The 19,105-nt window shown below is 40.3% G+C and overlaps 1 protein-coding gene across 1 annotated transcript; it reads right to left on the bottom strand.

The window, feature by feature from the left end:
- Nucleotides 1-1,919: 1,919 nt before the first annotated feature.
- On the bottom strand, nucleotides 1,920-7,043 carry irx6a (iroquois homeobox 6a). Its single transcript, XM_061814639.1, has 6 exons — nucleotides 6,831-7,043; nucleotides 5,749-6,054; nucleotides 4,804-4,913; nucleotides 4,340-4,635; nucleotides 2,118-2,756; nucleotides 1,920-2,026 (listed from the first exon to the last, which is right to left on the bottom strand). The coding sequence occupies exons 1-6, from the start codon at nucleotides 6,894-6,896 to the stop codon at nucleotides 1,920-1,922; spliced, it is 1,524 nt and encodes a 507-aa protein (XP_061670623.1). The 5' UTR covers nucleotides 6,897-7,043.
- Nucleotides 7,044-19,105: the final 12,062 nt, after the last annotated feature.

The raw sequence follows: 19,105 nt of genomic DNA on the forward strand, positions 1-19,105 counted from the left end.
TTTAACATTAACAACACATGATATTTAACTTAATCGCTGACCATTGTTTTTGCCACAACAATACACATTTTCAACAAAACGCTTCGAGGGCACACAGAGAACACGCTGAACAATAAATAAACAAATAAATAAATTGGTTTGCAACGGTACGTGATTGCCACACACAAATTCTCATTTGTAGGATTTTTGCATAAAGTCTTCAACACCATAAAAAAAAAAAAACAAACAAACGTTGTGCAAAATATTCCACAGTTTGCTAGCTCTGACTGCAACATGCAGTGCTCACAAGTGTCCCATTGAGGCCTCTGCGCCTATTAGTGCATATAAACCTCCTACATGTTGTACGGTCTCCATTCATCTAAAGGGGGAGAAAAACAAATACAATTAAAAGTATGACATCAGTATGTGTTTGGAGTGGATTTCAGCTGTGATAATATTGCGGGACCTAGAAATGACTTCATTAGGTACACCTGCACAATCAGATTCGTCGCGAAAGGAGTGCTGGTGCAGAAATCCAGCCTTTTCAAAGACGCATAAAGCAAAGTATCAATCTAACAATATCTTATGATGATAATATAACCATTTGCATACGTGTGTATCAAATGTTTCCATTCCCGCTTTCAACAGTGCTTGTCGTTAGCATTGCACGTGAGCTGGAGTGTATTCCAGCTGACGTTGGATGAGAGTCAGGGAAGAACCTGGCTTTTGCTAACCGATTGCAGTGCACATTTTTTTTCATCATAACTACTCAAACTCACATTTACACCTACAAACAATGCATCTTTTTGGAATGTGGGAGGAAACCGGAACACCCGGTGAGCACAATATGCAAGAACCAAGATTTGAACCCTGGAACACTAAACTGTGGGGCTCATTAATGGTTCGGGCTTCCCTCCCCTTTCCCCTTTACATTCTTGCCAAGTTATCAAGAGTAAAAATAAGCAATCACTGTGACCTGTAAAAATACGTTTTAAGACTTAATCTTGTCTGATGTCTGATAGGGAATCCTGACAGTTGAGGATGGCATAAGAAGCATATTTCTTTGGGGGTGGGGAAAAAATCTGGGTATTTTAGGGCCAAATCCTAATTGATCCTGAATGATAGTGCTATACTAACTTTAGGTTTTTCCATTGGATGGATTTATTTATTTATTTATTTTCTCAAAACCATTATTTCAAAACTATATGTGGCTTCGACAATTGAGAATTCAGCACGTTGCAAAACATCTTCGTCGTTACCTTAGCGATATTAACAGTGGCTGACTTGTTTTTACTTACTGTCACAAATTGTAAACAGGTTACTTCAAACAGCGCTTGCAAAGTTTGGGAAATTTTCAAGTTTCCTGTGGGAAACGTACGTCAGGAGCACTCAAATTGTTTGTTGACAGTGTCAAACAAAACCGACCATTTTTTGCTTTGTGATATAATCCACAGGTGTACCTCATGAAATGTCCAGGAAGTGTATGTGGGACAGTCTTGTAGCTACAGATGTGTCTTAACAAGTTAGAATACAGTAGAGTTTCATTTGTTTTAGTTGTTCAATGTAAAAAGAAAAAACTCATTAAACAGATTCTTTTTTTTCTAAGAAACCTACCCTTCATGGGGCAATTACTTCCTAATTTATATATAATTTTTAATTACACTTATTGTAATTTTATTTTTCATGATGATGAGTTATGGGTTTTACTAACTTAAATAATGCAAAAAAAAATATTGCAATATATTTTAGTCTGCGATGCATTCGATAAGTCTTGATTTACAAGCTTAAGTTGTTCCTTGACCCCAGTGATCTGCATTGAAATACCATGAATCTGTTCCATCACTTTTATAATTGAACAACTGAAAAAGGATTTTGTCAATAATGGCATTTGCAGAGCGGCAACTTTGTATGTGATTCTCTTTTGCTTGGCGTGCGCATATTCACCTTTTCATCACGGGCCTGAACGCTGTGACTTTGTCATCCTGCAAGGTCGCACACACTTGGCTGAGGTCTGATGACACCTCTGCTGCTTTGGCGCCGGTGAATCCTGCACATCCTCCCCCAAAATAATACACCTGAGAAATGTGCTTTTTTCCCCCCACGCAATGTCAATAAATGTTGTTTAAAAAAGGACATACCTTCAGTAGTGGAGTATTGGCATGTGTCTGTAAGGGCTGCATAGGGTGGACAGTGCAGCTGGAGGCCCTTGTGATTGTAGCTGCCTGGACTGTAGACTTTGGAGTGCAAAGAAGGGCCCTCGGAAAAAGGGTTCACAACACCAGAGACACTATTAACTTCCTGGAGGCCTCTCATGGTCCCGCATTGTCCAACAGGGGCACCCGCCATGCGCTGGAGCTGGCATTCCCCGCTCGGGTTGCTCGTCCTGAGCTCGGAGGCGTGCTGCGAGCTCAAAATGACGCCTGAGGCCGCCGTACGCGCAAGGGACCAAATCCGAGGCTTGTCCGACGCCTCAAAATGAGAGAGGGTCAAGGTTCCCACGGTGGACGGGGTCTTAGATGCAATGGGATCCACGAAGTCTGCGGGAAGAGGAGGAAGGGGGGGTTTGATGGCGCAGGGGAAGGCGTGGTGGAAGCTGTTGGAAACATTCAAGTGAAGCTCCGAGGTGCATTCTCTCTTGTGAGGCGAGGCGGGAAGCACCGCTGCCTCCTCTGAGACTAGCTTTTCACATTCGCCATCCAGCTTGTCACACCCGTCCTCTTCCATGTCGTCCAAATCGCTCAGATGCAAATCTTTTTCTTCCTTACTTTCATTGGAATCTACAAGAAACGAAAAGTTTGATTTAAATGAAATTCTTCAACTCACTTCACCATAATGCATTGTAACTGAGATGCCACAAACTGGCAGCTAAGCACTACTTTAGTCTAACTGAAGCCCCTAAAAGCACTTCAACATTGTACCTAGACACCATGATGTCAAAGTAATACTTTTACTGATTTGTCCTGTGCACAATTTCTTTTTATTTTTGGCAAATAATGAAGTTTCAAAAAATGCCAATCACATTACATCCATGGATGTGCAGATATTGAAATATTTTTGACAATTCTTGGTTTGACCATCTGCATGGATTTTTTTTCCAGAAAAAAAATAAACTGCTTCTAAAATAATGTTTTTGTTTATCTTTTTCATTTTATTTCCAGCAGGCTACTAACTGTTGGTGGTTGACTTAATCGGTTTATTAATAATTGACATTATAGGTGTGATATCTAACCAGAGTTCTGTTCATCTTGTAGTGATTTATGACCTCTGATGAACTGGGGGGAAAAAAAGCACATTTCTCAATCGAAAATTGTTTCTAAATCAGTAAAATCCACTAAATCCACTGGTTACTTGCTTAAACTGGCTAATATGAGGTCATCCCATCAGAGATCATACAAATACGCAAAACCGAGTGCCCTCAGGCACAGAACTCCACCAAGACCAAGCAATCTACTTCCTGGTTCGTAGAGGATGACATGATGACATTTATATTCGATATAAATGACCCCACAGTTAGCATTCTAGGATGATGTTTAATTTTCACTGTAAACAAGGAATAGAGAAAAAAAATAGTCTGGTCTGGCATAGTTTCTCATGCATCAATGAGCTAGCTCCTTTCTGGTCAACAGACGATCATTTAAGATGTTCATATTCAGTAGACTGTAGCCTACTATTAGGATGCTGGGGCTGGATATTTTCTTTATAACTCGAACAGCGAAAACCGAAAATGAAAACGTTGAGCTCCATATTTTCGTGTGTTAGCTAGTGGCCTGCTTTGTGGGGGTTAACAGAAGATGTTAATATTTGGCAGATTGGACTCTACCATCAGCTTCTGGTTAAATGTTCTGTTAAACTACAATTGGTAAAAAAAAGACAAAACATACTCCTTAATTAACTGGAAAAATATGTGGGGCTACATACAGTATATTTTGTATTGTTCATTAGGCTACATCCTGGTCTATTTCGGATGATGTATGGCTAGCACAGTAGCAGGTACAGTCAGCAGGACTACACTTCGATCATTCTGGGATTATAGTGATAAACGGTGAGAGTGAAAATATGTTTTTCTCCTTCCATGAGTCAGCTAGCCTAATTTGTTTCTTTTTCGTTCATGTAAAAAAAAAAAATGCCGGAATCGACAGATTGTTCTTATTTAAGGGTGGGACAATATCATTTTTGCAATTGCTGTGAAAATAATTGATTTGATCGCAAAAGAAATTTCACCACTAGTCTAATAAAATGTGAAAATTAGTTATGTATTTTTGAAGCATTTTGGGAGCGAAATGTAACCTTGTCTACTTATTGATTAAAAAAAAGATTGGAGAAGGAAATTAAAAAAAAAACACGCTGGTGTGGGACGAACCTTTGGTGAGACAGTCATGGTCGCTCTTGCTGATGTTGTCCTTCCTGTCGTCGGTGGCCTTGTTCTTGGGCGACCATGTCATCTTGTTTTCCTTCTTGAGCCTCCGGCGAGCATTGGCAAACCAAGTCGAGACTTGGGTGAGGGTCATCTTAGTGATGATGGCCAACATGATTTTTTCGCCCTTGGTGGGGTACGGGTTCTTGCGGTGCTCATATAGCCACGTTTTTAAGGTGCTGGTGGTCTCTCGGGTGGCATTTTTTCGCCTGGCCGTGCTGTTAAAGTCCACTGTCCCGTATCTGATCGCACAGACATTTGGTTGAAGGATAGCACGTAACATCTTCTGACGTTTGAAATCGATATACACTCGAAATGAAGCTAGGTATCTGAGTAACACCACGAACTGTTGACCTCAATGTGCGACGCAGATTTTGGCAAAGGGGACAGAAAGTCCACATAAACCTCACCTGTCATATTGATACTGGCCCAGCGATGGATCGTAGGGATAGTACGCAGCCGTCTGGCTGATACCCGAATGTAACGTGCCCGCACTCTCCTTCATGTCGTACTGTGGATTCTGCCACAAACAGAAAATGACTTGTTAAAACACACAATTTTCATTTTGGAAAGCAACAATCCTGGAGTGTTGAGCTAGCTCTGGTTCTTGTCAACACATCTTTAAGATGAATAATTGTCATTAAAAAATTCCATTATTATATGCAGTAAAATCACCCCCCCCCTGAAATGTTATGTAGTGTCCATTATGTATAATTTTGTATATAAATATTTGCAGTTAATTTAGTTACTGTACCTTGATAGAGCCTAACAATAATGTGATGTGAAACAATGCCAAAATTGTGTAAATTGTAGTTTGCAGGGAAAACTAAGTCACCAAATGTGACTCATTCAGTAATTGAAAAAGGACTTGAAGACAAATTATTTTTCTTTACATACATTAATTTGCAGTCTACTTTTCTTTTTTTTTTATTTTTGAAGTTTGAGACCGAAAGGATGAACTTTTTATAGTAGTATATTTAAGAGGCTTAATAACTTCAAGCACCAGTTTTGAATCTTAAAAAGAATATCCCTTTTTTTTTTTTTCAATAGATCACTTACCATGATACAGCTTAGTGACAGCTTGTCTATATTTTAGTTTATTGGACGATAGAGGACAGTTCTGACTTATTTAAAGAAAATGATTTTTTGCGCTCTTTTTTTTGGCCTATTTCAAACCTTTTTATTTTAAAAAGAATACTTTCTATGACATTAAAACGAGTCTTTTTCCGCATTTCTAACAACCGGTTGGTGCATTTGCGAGTTTGTCTTGACATAATTTGCCCAGTTGATTGAATCGATTCCCTCCCTTCCTCCCCCCTCTCTCGGGCGTGCAAAACAGGCTGAGGGGAGCCCACCAGAGACGAGTAGATTGCAGCGGAGGGGTCTGTTCCGTAGGGGAAGTAGTTGGCGTAGTTCTGGCTAGCTGCAGCCGCCGCTGCGTACGGGGACCCGTACACGCCCAGGGCGGCCGCGTTGAGCTCGGTGCGGCTCCCGGCCAGCAGCCGGTTCTCGTAGGGCGGCGGGCAGCAGAAGGAGGCGGCCGCGGCGGCGGCGGCGGCTACCGCTGCGGGGGTCTGGGCTCCTCCGGTGGAGCCGTCCGGCGGCACCGACCTGGAAATCGAATCGCAGCAAGTCGTACTGGGGTTTGCCGACACGAAAAACTGCACAGAGAGAATGATGGACAAGTCTTTAAAAAAAAAAAGTCTTCAAATTCAAAAAGGGGGGAAAAAAGTAAGATAAGAGCAAAATGACGCGCAATTAATTTAGGGCAAAAAGAAAGAATCCTATTTATTTGAGGTAAGTCACTTTTATCACAGTTCTTCATGTATGACAAAGATTACATTGCACATTTAATTGGGAGTTTTATTGAGTAGTAGGTGATTAATTTTAACATAAATTCTGGGAGCTTTTGTTCCATATTGTTTTATGGGCTCCTGTAAACGTAGTCAAAAGAAACTTCTCAATCGTTTTTTTTAATGAACTGTATCAAGTAACCAGCACTTTTATCTAAAAATGTAACTATTGAAATTGCATTAAAGGTTAAACAAAGAGCAGAAAACTCCAGTGACTAACTTTTCCCACTCAAATTCATATTATTATTAATTCTTTTGGCATTTTTCAAAATGTCATTAGAAAGGGTCCCTAATTACACATGGCGCGCCACGTAGGGTGACATCAATCTCGCTTTTGTCACCACGAAAGAAAAAAAAAAGACGACGACGACGACACGTGAGTTCATTCATAATTCAGTGTTATTGGACACCGGAGCGTGTATGTCAATAGTTGACACAACAGCAACAAAAGCACCGCGCAGAAGGTGGGGGACCAGTCACCAAAATCACACGTTTGTAATAACACAAGTATTTGAGTGAAGGAAATATGGAGTCATATTTTATGGGTAAGAAAAAAACAACAATAACTAAGGAAAATGTCTTACCTGTGAAGTTGCATTGTAAGGGTATCCAAACTGGGAGAAAGACATCGCGCCGTCTTTTGTAACCATCAGCAAAAAAAAAAAAAAAAAAAAATCCTCCTCGTGCAGCCGGGATCGATTACTCCCAATTCCACTTCAAATCCGCGCTCTTTCACGCATTTCCACGCACGTACCCACGCACGGCCTTTCTCTTCGCCCCTCTCAATAATACATGAATTTCGCCCATATAGGAGGGGAGACTTTGCCGCGGATTGTTTTATACGAATGAATAATCCCCTCCGAGGGGTTGATGAGAAATGAAATTAAGCGTCATTAGTGGGGGTTGGGTGGGGGGCTGTTATGTTCGGCGAAGGAGGCTTAAAGGATAACGTAAGACTTGCAAGATATGGACTATGCTTCTGCTATTATTTGCGCCTCTATGGTTCTTTAGCATTCATCCATGCAAGGGTAGCCACGTGACGTCACTGTAATCCCGAAACGCCACGGTGGTGCGTACCAGGAACGGGGATCAAGTCTTTGGCGTTCGCCTCCGATGCAAGGCTGGGCTTTTTCCTCTCCCCTCCTTAAGGTGAGCACGCGTTCATAAGGACGCAATTAATCGCCATGGCAACGTATTACACACTCTCACCCATTATCATTAAAAAGCTCACAAAATAACACTCCCCCTCTCAACCCCCCCCCCAAAAAAAACAACTAAACACACCAGAAACTCTCCCACTGTATAATCAGCCTCTACAAAATACTTTTTTCATTGAGAATGAAAATATAGATGAATGTGGTAAAAATTTGCAAATGGACTACATCTTCTCTTTGAGGGATTTATAGAATTGTTACAATAAATCACCATTTTGTCTTAAAAATATTACAAAATATCAATGCCAACACTTTCATATATGCTCTTTTAGAAAAACATACTATTCTCATTATACTCCTGTCACAGAATCAATGATTTTATATTTCTATATTACACAGATGGAAACTTTTTTTTTGTAGTTTGCAGTGATAACTTCACTCCATCATCTTTTTCATCATCACCATCATCATCATCATCATCATCATCATATCGTTAAAATAAGAATATTGAAAAACTATTCAAAGTAATGTCACCATGCATGCACCATTCGCCCCTTCTTTTTCTCCCACTCTGGTTCTTTATTGGCGAGAGGGTAAAAGTCCACCCCCCCCCCGACACCAGTAAGATTATTATTTGTATTTATTTATTTTTTGGGACAGGTCAGAGGACCAGTGATTGATGCGAGCGTTATGCGCCGCCTGCACAATTATATCAATTATTAAATGCCGTCACGCCCCTTGTCTAAGCAACGAGTAAACGAGTCAAAATATGCTTTGGGTGTGAAATCGGAGGAGAGATTTTAATTTTTTATTCATTTATTTATTGTCAGTCTAATTCACTATTAGAGGTGGGGGTGGATGCGAGTACGTTTTAAAATGAATCCTGCTCACGCTGACCGAAATTATTCTAAGATTTATTAACTATCTCCAGCCAACAAAGATCTAGTGATCGTGTATTGGAATCACGTGAGGCAGCGTGGACTCGTCCCACGGCAGGGGCCGTGACTGACGTATGGCGGCCCCCCGCCTCCTTGTCTGAGGTTCGGCCTGCAGTTACGCGACTCTCTCTTTGGGGGGCGCTGATGAGTCACCTCCAAGAGGGACGAAAGATCTCCTATGATAAGAACATAAGCAGGGACACAACATTAGGTACACAAGAATATACAATGAGACTTTGTCAGAATAATAATACTATTATTATTATTATTATTTGGACACTGGATCAGAGGTGTTGGTGTAACAATGATTATTGTTGCAGTGGGCATCTGTAGAATTGTATTGAGTTTCATAGCTCATTCTAATATTTTGAATTTCTTTGGATGGCGATGGTATTGATCTCTGATTTTGGTTCATCAGTCCTAGACTATAAGAGATACCAATTCAATATATTGTAATGTATTTTTTTTTTCAACCTCAATGTTAAAAAGAAGGTGTAATGTTACTGTAATTTTGCTGATATTCAAAACTTAAGCCACCTAAATAATGTAAGATACTATTCAGTGACTATTAAAAAAACAAGTATTTTACCAAATGTCGAAAGAAGTCAGAAACTGATACTTAGTAGGGGTCAATTTCTGACCTCCGAGATTAAGTTTACACTATTACTTCCTGCAGGAAGAATTACTGGAGTTTTGCTTGTCTTTTTAAAGGCCAAATGTGCACCGATTCAAGTATCAAGGCTGCAAAAGTGGTACATTTTGTGGTACCCCGAAGGTGGGGTACCAAGTTACGGTCAAAACGGAATAGTTTGTGGGAGCTCATCGGAGTACATTTAATTTTTTTTCCAGCTGGTTTGTGTCAGCTACATTATTAGTCATTAATTTATATGTCAATTTCATGGAAATACATGTCATATTTGTAGAGATTTTTGTGTTTGGGTACTGTGGAGGAAACAAATCCAGGTGTTGAGTCAAAGCACCCTATTAGACTTTTATTTGAGAGTTCAATAAATGGACCATTTAAGTCTCATTCACAGTGTATTAGCCCTCGTGGGCTTTCAGGGCTTCATTAATCTGAATAAATAAAAATGTAAAAAATTCAGACGTACAGAAAATACCACAGTAATGAGTCTGATTTCTTCTGAAATCTTATCTTTTGTGCTTTCCGCAGCGTCACACAGCAACGGAATGTATTTGCTAGCTACGGTGGTCGATGCACTTCTACAAGGGCATACGACAGTGTCCAAGTACATATGGACGCACTCATGCATAATGCATTGGCAACGGTCGGCATACGTCTCCCTGAATCTGGCTGAAATGAACGCTAATCGTAATGGCAGACTGACCACTGTGCCCTGCCCCCCCCCCCCCACCAACAATGTGTCACATCCTCTCAGTGACACTTTCATCTTTTTTTTAGTTTGAATTCTCACACGCCTGCGCGTTTGGCCTTGATGACTTCATAATCACAAGCACATTTTATGGTTCATGACGTGACAATCGATAGCAATTTCAGTGTCTTTTTGTTGAGGTCGTCAATGTAAAATGTTAATGTTTGTTATGAACCCACATCCTAATAAATACAGCTTTTCTTCAACATTTCAACATGGTTTAAGTAAAACTTTTAAATGTGGCTTAAAGGGAGAGGTTGCACGATAAAAAAAACAAAACACATTTTTGTCAAATATGTTAAAACTGTCCATATGACCCGACAGTAGAATGTTATTTAAATTGTCTTTTGAACAATCTTCCCAGTCTGGCATCATTTTATGCCTCTAATTCAACTCTATTGATCATTGTACACCTGGTTATGATTTGACAAAAATAGCCAGTGGTAGACTTCACACCGGAGGCATTACGGAATAAACATTCGGTGACATACCACAGTATTTGCATAGTAGAGTTGTAGTTTCTTTGCCAAATTAGTTAACCTCGGTTGCCACCAAAAGTTAAAAAGAAGGAATTGGACCGCGCTCGTTCACAAATGGGAAAAAAATAAATAGTAAACCAGCCGTTCAATGACTGACCTGGTATTGCCAAGCTATAATGTTGGGTTTTACACGAAAATTGAACTTTATTTAGAATTTCATATGGACCTATGACGGGGTTAGACCTATGACGATGATTGCCAAGAGCCTCTCAAAAACATCCTCACTTGCTCCTTTATGTCATATTTCTTCCCTTTGCCGTGGTCTGCTCCATTTTTTTACACTCACGACATACTTTTGTTGTTATCAAAAAATATCACGGTAAAGTATACTTTTCCGGTATATAAAAAGCATACTGTGTGTGAGGCCTCAAAACCTAATACAGGGACAGTTTTTCCTTTGCAGCGACGCTCAATTGCTTGTTGTGTGGTAAAAACCCGTGAGCTGTAATTGTTTTTCCAGTGGTCCGCCTCAGTAGGGTTGGACTGCATTGCTCAATGTGCAGCCGGTTTACGGTTGGTCAACTATGTTCCAAGTTCGTTATCAACGGGACTTTACCAATAATACAGTCTTGTTCAGTGAATACCAACTGAGGTTTTATTTTTTATGTGGCGGTGACTGATGAGGTCGAGTGATGCAGTCGTCTGTCAGTGGAAAGGTTAAGTCAACACCCAATTGCACAAGGTCCCCATTCCCCAATTTAATACATTTCCTTTGCTGACTTAATGAACCACACAAAGGCTTTTTTGAGATTTTTTCATCAAATAGAGGGATAGTGGTATGAAATGGTAATATGCACACAGAAGGGGAGAAGCATGAGCCGAGTAGCACCTACCTGGAGGTGTGTGATCTCATTACATCCTAAATTGCTATCTGCCAATAAATCCGAAGGCCCCCCCTCCCCCGTCATGTGGAATTATTAGATACACATACCCACAGAGCTGACTCATGAAGATCAGCGCTAAATTAGCCAATGTGGAAAGAGAAGTAATGAATATTTTAATGAGCAATAAGAGTGCAACGGTCACACTGCAGTAGCCCCTTAATGGTAAAATAAACAATCAATAATTCTTGTGCATGCACTAAGTCGTCAAACTGAAAAAAAAAGGACCCCAATAGAATTGTCTCAATCCATTTGCTTCAAAGTGTGAAAAAAGAATCACCAATGCGAATGCAATACAATTTATTGTTAAACACAACCCATTCCGTGACATTAATTAGTTGACTTCCAAATTAGAGTACCGGAATTTCCGGCCTATAAGTCAAACATTTTTTCACACGCTTTGAACCCTGCGGATTATGCGGTGACGCGGTTAATTTGTGGATTTCTTCTAACAGCCGCTAGGGGGGCACTGGAGAGGAAAAGGTAAGCGTGACACTGGTGGAATATATGTGCAGAGGAAGTGACTTTTACCGGTATGTTTTTTTTTTTAAACCTGTTGCTGCTGGATTACTGCCGTGTTTTAGTGATTTTTACCAGCATGTTTTTATTAGTGGTCTTAGTTAGTGGTCTGCTAGCGTGTTGCTGCTGTGTTATTGCGGTGTGTCAGTGATTTATTTATGTTTTTTTAACCAGCCCTGCTAGTGTTGTCCTACCGTGTTGCTACTGTGTAGCTGCCGTGGCTGTTTTTTTTTTTTTTTTTATTGCTAAGGTATTAAAACTTTGAGAACTCTTTCTGTGTACCGTCTTATATCTCGTGTTTCAACATGCGTTTCATTGTGGGCACTTTTGGCCTTTACACGGGTGCAGCTTATGTATGTAGAAAATGATATTTCCTTTCCAAATGTACTGGGTGAGGCTTACAATCAGGTGCGCTCTGTAGGCTGGAAATTATGGTAATAATTAAAAAAAGAAAAAGAAAATCCATAACATTTAACGTTAAGAGACTCAAATTGTCCAGTCCTCAAACTGCTGTCATCATAAAAACTTTAACTGTTATTTTGTTATTTTGAAGTATTACATCAAGTTTACCATTGCACAATATACAACTAGATAAAATGGAGATAAAATTAAATGTCTAACACTTGACAGTCATGTAATTTTCTGGGATGTGCGATGAAGCAATACCACCTATTCACTTCAGTGCATTTTTAAAGCTTTAATTATTTGATTAATTGAGTTGCTCAAATTGTATTGAATAGTCGGAGCATTGTGACCCCCCCCCCCACACCTCTCACACTTCCCCCAAAATCACAAAATACACTTGAGTGTCACATGATATCACCAACAATGACAAAGTCAACTCCAAATTTCAACTTCCATCCATCCATTTTCTTCCCCACTTATCCTCGCAAGGGTTGCAGGGAGTGCTGGAGCCTATCCCGGCTGTCAACGGGCAGGAGGCGGGGTACACCCTGAAATGATTGCCAGCCAATCGCAGGGCACAATGAGACAAACAGTCGCACTCACAATCAGACCTTGGGGCAATTTAGAGTGTCCAATAAATGCTGCACGTTTTTGGAATGTGGGAGGAAAGCGGAGTGCCCGGAGAAAACCCACGCTGGCACGGGAAGAACATGCAAACTCCACACAGACAGATCCGGGATAGAACCCGGACCTCAGAACTGTGAGGCCAATGCTTTCCCAGCTGTGCCAACGTGCAAATTGCTGGGCACAATGAAACAAGCAGCCGCACTCACAATCACACCAAGGGGCAATTTAGAGTGTCCAATTAATGCTGCACGTTTTTGGAATGTGGGAGGAAAGCGGAGTGCCCGGAGAAAACCCACGCTGGCACGGGAAGAACATGCAAACTCCACACAGGTGGATCCGGGATAGGACCCGGGACCTCCGAACTGTGAGGCCAATGCTTTCCCAGCTGTTCCACCATGCCGCCTCAAATATCAACTTTTAAGTGATATTTTGGTTGAAGTGTAAACAAACTGTACCACTTTTGGGGCATTCAAAAAAGGTGGGTAGTGAAAACAGACATTTATGCTGTAAATCAATTTCTTTTAGTTTCTTTGAACAATCAAAACATGAATAAAGAGGCATAATCCGTGTTTCATGTGTATCGCTGTCATTGTGACAGCTTGCACTCTCATGTTTCAGTCAAACAAACCCAAGGCATTTTGTGTTGCGTCCCAGAGGCCCCCGGCGGCTCCTGGGAAAAGGTGAGAGAGACAAACACAGAGGGAGGAGTGTGTACGTGTGTCTGTGTCTGTGTGTGTGTGTGTGTGTGTGTGTGTGCACATGAGTGCAGTTCATTTGTGTGTATGTGTGTGCTAGCTGGCTGGCAAAGTCCCCTTCAGGCTCGACTGTAAAACTATCATCAGTGGTAGTGTCAGCGACGTGTGGCTTGTCACACAAACACACACACACACAAAGTGACTGTGGGAAATAACTTCTCAGGGATTGTGCTTGTGTGTGTGTAAGGGAGATGGAGTATGAAAAGGGTGAAATTGTGTCAATTTTCTCCCCAGACAAATGTGTGTGTGCTGGGTGCGTGAGTTGATCATGTGGTGGTTTTTATCTCCAAGGGCCTTCGGGTCCTTTGTGACTTGCCTGTTTATTCTGGCTGTGTCAATAATGCTGTGGTGGTATTGCAAATATACTGCACACTACATGTTATTACTTGCACAATGACAGCTTGGACATGAATAAGATCAAAAATGTATTTTCTTTGATTCTTCTGCAATTCGGTATGAGCGGTATGCATTCTGAGTCTCTGCGAGTGCTTCACTAACAAACACAAGTGTAGCAGTGTGGAGCAGTGTGTTCCTTGAAGGTCTAATCCAGAGGACCTATATGTTATTTATATATCACACAAAGATAGCTAATTTGTCATGAAAAAATATTTTTTAAATTCTCAGCACAACAGAAATGAAATAAAGTAGTGCCGAAGTGCACATTTTCTTTGTAATCCGAATGCCTCCAATGTCCATTTCAAAGCGAGGCTCTGTTGAAGCTGCTTCTGTGTGACGTCACGTCAAGACAACCCCAGTAAACACAATGGCGTCCTACACAGACAATCATACACGCTACAAGTGGGATCTCGAGGAGATAGCAGTAATGAAGTTTTTTATGGAATGCTCTGTGGAAGAGATAGGAACTGAAGAGGAAGAATTTTCTTATTCTTCCCGTGTTTGAAAAACATTCATTGCAAGTGTAATTCAATCATATATGTTCGAACCTGAGTTGACAAATGCAACACAAGGACAGGATTCGGGGAGACCTGACGAAATTGATGTGGAACTTCGCACCCAAAACACAGACTCCGAGGTGCCTCAAGAAATCTACGTACACCTTGTTGACGAAATAATCTCATTCAAACACGTTTAAACGTCCGATGCTATTTGCACAGAACTGTGAGTCATTTTTTGTTGTTGTTGTTGTACTAGTGACTGAGTTGGCATAAAACAAAAATTTAAACCTTTGATATCGTTCTGCGGTTCAAGTTTTAGCCCGTATTTTAAATAATGCACCTAACACTTGAGTGCACACACCGCCGTAGTCGAATCAGGAAGACCTCAGCGTCAACAGCACACTAACTTTATACAGTGTCCAAATTTCGTCACCTCCTAAACATCACATGAACCCAGATATTAGCTGATATATATATTGTATCGCTATTGTACTTACATTTAAAACGAGGTAGATACTTGTCAATACTAAACAATTGAACACGTACTTACTTACTTGCTACCGAAGCCAAGTGAACGCTGTACCGGGTTTTCAAAGCAGTTCTCCGTGAAATGCTTGGAACATATTACTGTCCACTTTGATTTGGAAGTCCCGCTTTGTCTTCACAAAGCTGGTCCATAACCTGCCTATCTGCTCATCCTTCGGCCATTCATGTAAACTGACTCCGTTAGCGTTTGACGCAGAAAAGCGGTTTACAACACACTTCCTCACCATCTTTGCTCGGTTTTTCACTCTCTGGCTAAATGTTGTCGTGACATGACATCACATTCCGGAGTACCGGAACTTGCCGAATCAAAGTGACATTTCGAACAAAATCTTGAGACTGACTTTGACGCTAATTTATTTCATTTCTGTTGTGTTGAGAATTTTTAGAATATTTTTGAAATGAAGTTTAAGCTACATTTGTATGATAGACAAATAAAATACCTTTTCTCTGGATTAGACCTTGAACAGCGCTAAATGCTTTTATAAGAATCACAATATCACTTTTGAAATTTAATATAACAATCACACCAGAATGAGCAGTGAAATAAATTGTTACTCTACATTACAGATTGAAAACAGGAATGAGAAGGTTTTTCTACCATACAAATGGTTATAAAATCCATCCATCAATTATCCAAGCCACTTATCCTCACAAGGGTCGCGGGAGTGCTGGAACCAATCCCAGCTGTCAACGGCCAGGAGGCGGGCTACATCCTGAACTGGTCGGCAGCCAATCCCAGGGCACAAAGAGGCAGACAACAGTCGCACTCACAATCACACTTGGAGGCAATTTTAGAGTCTCCAATGAATGCATGTTTTTTGGGTCTGGGAGGAAAGCGCAGTCCCTGTAGAAAACCCACACAGGCAGGGGGAGAACATGCAAACGCCACGGGAGCTCATTCTCTGGGCACGCTGCAGTCTCCAAAGATGCCGCATAAGGATACAGAAAAAGGGCGAGGTCCATCTGGTCTCGGTTCGTTGGTGTTTACTGATGAGTGGTTCCATTACAAATAACCCTGCTTGATGTTTGCATGCATAAACTGTTTTGAAAGGCTTCACTCAAATTTTTGTGGTGGATTACAAGAGGCAGGAGGGGAGCCAAAAAGTGGCAGAAAAATCCTCACTAAGTTGACAGATGTGCTGCATTGTTTTCCTAGCGAAGAAAATTGCTTGGGATTTTTTTTCTCCTGTCCCTTTCTCATAGAGTTGGAACAATGTGAATATTTCTGTGTTTTGTTCTTGCATCGAGGCCTCAATTTCAATCAATGTAACTTTCAACACATGCTCATAGTTCCAGTTAAAGTTCAGTAGCTTGACATTTGCGCAACACAAAAAGCAAGAGAATGCAATTTTGCGCTGTTACGTAAATCACGCTTGACACGACAAATCAGTGAAATGCGCACAACGTTCTAAATTACATTTTATTTTGTCACGAGCCCACACGACCATGCTGTGAACAAAAAGAACTCAACATTCAAAGATATTAATTCATCACAGAAGAACGCCATTTTTTTAAATGCCGCGAAGCTCGTAAAAGTTGTTGTTTGACCATAATTTAAAAAAAAATGTGCGCAAATTTTGAAACGTTATCACGCAAACTGTCAGTGCACCTCACCATACAGAGACCACATTTCAGTCAACATCAAAAGATGTTCAACTTTTATTTTTTCTTTTTGTGAAAGTTTCTCAAACCATAGCTGTTGTTTTGATGGCACCAAATATTGCTCAACTTGTTGTAAACAAAGAACTTTATTTCTGATCTTCTGTGGCTGCCGTCATATTTGAGTTACATCTGTGTGTGCTGTTTGAAAAGAACAAACAGTTGGAGGGATTATCGTGTAAAATAAATTACACCAAACAAACAAACAAAACACAGTATTTTATCTTATCCTGCGATCTGTATCTAATGGTGAAGTCTTAGTGGTTAAGCCCAATCCTTGATTGATTAATGACAGTGTGTTTCTTCAGTTATGTGAATATTGAATTTATGGAGTTTGCCAGGCTCGTGATTAGTTCTCCAACCGGAAAGTTTTAACTTCTAGTGATCGCCAAGGACAAAATTCTTCCCCAAATCGCTGTTGGACTAATGACTAATGCCGTTCAACCTTGTGTTTTTTATTTGCTCATGAGTCACTGGAGGACCTTCGTTGTAAAACAGATCCATATGCAGGTTTTTCCTTTTGCAACTTTGGGATACAACTTTTCTGCATCCACATTGTGCCAGACAGTCCAGCTAATGACTGCGTATCTTCTTCGATAAAGAGAGAGAGAAAAAAGGACATCTTATTTTGAATCGACTTGTTCTTACACTATTTGGTCGACCACAAAAAAAAATAATAATAATTGCAATCAAATAAACACAATGATTGTCAAGCTATTTTTCATCAGCCTGGTAAGTTTTCTAACTTTTCTATTTGCAAACTGCGGTTCTGCTCTGGAATATTCCACACTGCACTGTTGTTTTACATCAAAAACAAAATTAATCAATCCTTGTGGGTTATTTAAAAATTCAATAGCAGATGTTTGCCAATAGCGGCATGGTGGCGCTGCTGTAAACTGTTGACCTCAGAGTTCTGAGGTCCAGGGTTCAATCCGCCTGTGTGGAGTTTGCATGTTCTCCCCGTGCCTGCGTGGGTTTTCTCCGCGCAGTCCAGTTTCCGCCCACATCCCCAAAACATGCAATATTAATTGGACACTCTAAATTGCCCCTAGGTGTGATTGTGAGTGCGGCTGTTTGTCTCTATGTGATTGCCTGGCAACCACTTCAAGTTGTCCCCTGCCTCCTGCCCGTTGACAGCTGGTATAGGCTCCAGCACTCCCGCGACCCTTGTGAGGATAAGCGGCAAAAAAAATGAATGGATGGATGTTTGCCAATTTAAACAGAAGGTTACACGTTTAAGAAATAATCATGTGGGCCTGTCTTTTTTTTCAATATACACTCAATTTCAAATTGTCTTTGGTACCATGAATCACGTTCCGTTAATGTATCCTTGGAAAGACAACTTCCTTCATTTAAAGATCTGTTCCTGCTCAGTTCAAGACAGCTGCTATTTTGAGGTCAGTGTTGGTTGCACGCTGTCTTGCTTTGGATTATCTCAAAGATATTTACTGTGAGAATGACAAGGAGTCGGAATTATGGAGGGAAAAGTTAACAGTAGTGGTGAATGAGTGTCCTTCAATAGGAGTTTTCCTCAGCTTGTGGAAAAACGCATCCAAATGGGCTAGGGGAAAGTGGTGCAACTCAATTTCAAAAAAGCCAGCGCAGCGGTGTCACCCCAAGGTGTTGTGGGTAAAATACACCTGGTTACCTAAAGGCAAACTGCGGAAAACACGATGATGCCATTGCATATCACTTCAAACAAAAACATACAAAGTCAAGTATTTTAGCTGTGAGCATAAAACAAAAAATGACTTGAGGTTGATAGTTTATGAAACAACATAAAAAGTCAGAAAGAAAAATCCCATGTTGATAAACAACTGTGTTTCAGCCAAGAAAAGAGATCATTTCTATCAAAACTGGGCTATTTCCTGGATGGAAAAATGTTTTGGTCAACCCTGTTGATGACTCAGTCAAAAGTACGAGAGAAAATAGTCTATGATGAGCACACTATTTATAAGCAAATCATGATTGTGATTTGCATCCTCCTTTGGTTGCTTTTCGACACTCAAGTCTGTTTGTTATTGGAAAACAATCCCCGAATAAAGAAAATGTAGTCAGTGTAATGTTCCTGGATTAAAAACGGCTTTTGACAATGTGAACTGTGGCGTTTTTTTATGAAGGAAACTATTCTGGAAAACCCTTCTGCCCATGTATAATCCATTTTTACATTGGATGATGTTTCTTTGACTCATTTGATCAAACCATGAAGTATCTGTATGTTATTTTTGCCAAAGAATTATTCAGAACCTAAGCACATTATTTGAATATTTTATTACTTTCTTTTTATTTACCTGCTGTCATTTTGAAATTTGGAGCCCTACTTTTATTTAGTAAATGAGAAAACACACAATTGTATTTGTAATTTTGATTACCCAGGCAAAATTTGCAAGATGTGTACAATTCTTTAAAGAAAACACGAAGGACCACGTGAAACATATTTAATTTTATATTAATGGGATTCACATTGAACTGTCAAACATTTCAGAGGACAAGAGCTTTGTGGGGTCTAAATGAGTTGGTGTGTATAGACCTAATAAAATAAATAATAG

This window comes from Syngnathoides biaculeatus, chromosome 3, assembly GCF_019802595.1.
Source record: "Syngnathoides biaculeatus isolate LvHL_M chromosome 3, ASM1980259v1, whole genome shotgun sequence".
NCBI classification, from domain to species: Eukaryota; Metazoa; Chordata; class Actinopteri; order Syngnathiformes; family Syngnathidae; genus Syngnathoides; species Syngnathoides biaculeatus.

Excerpts from the sequence above, each read along its gene's own strand:
- irx6a (XM_061814639.1), bottom strand. The coding sequence starts at position 6,896 with ATGGTTACAAAAGACGGCGCGATGTCTTTCTCCCAGTTTGGATACCCT. Across the intron at positions 4,636-4,803 it reads GGCCAGTATCAATATGACAG|ATACGGGACAGTGGACTTTA; the intron begins GTGAGGTTTATG and ends CTGTGCGATCAG. Across the intron at positions 2,757-4,339 it reads CCATGACTGTCTCACCAAAG|ATTCCAATGAAAGTAAGGAA; the intron begins GTTCGTCCCACA and ends CGTTTCTTGTAG.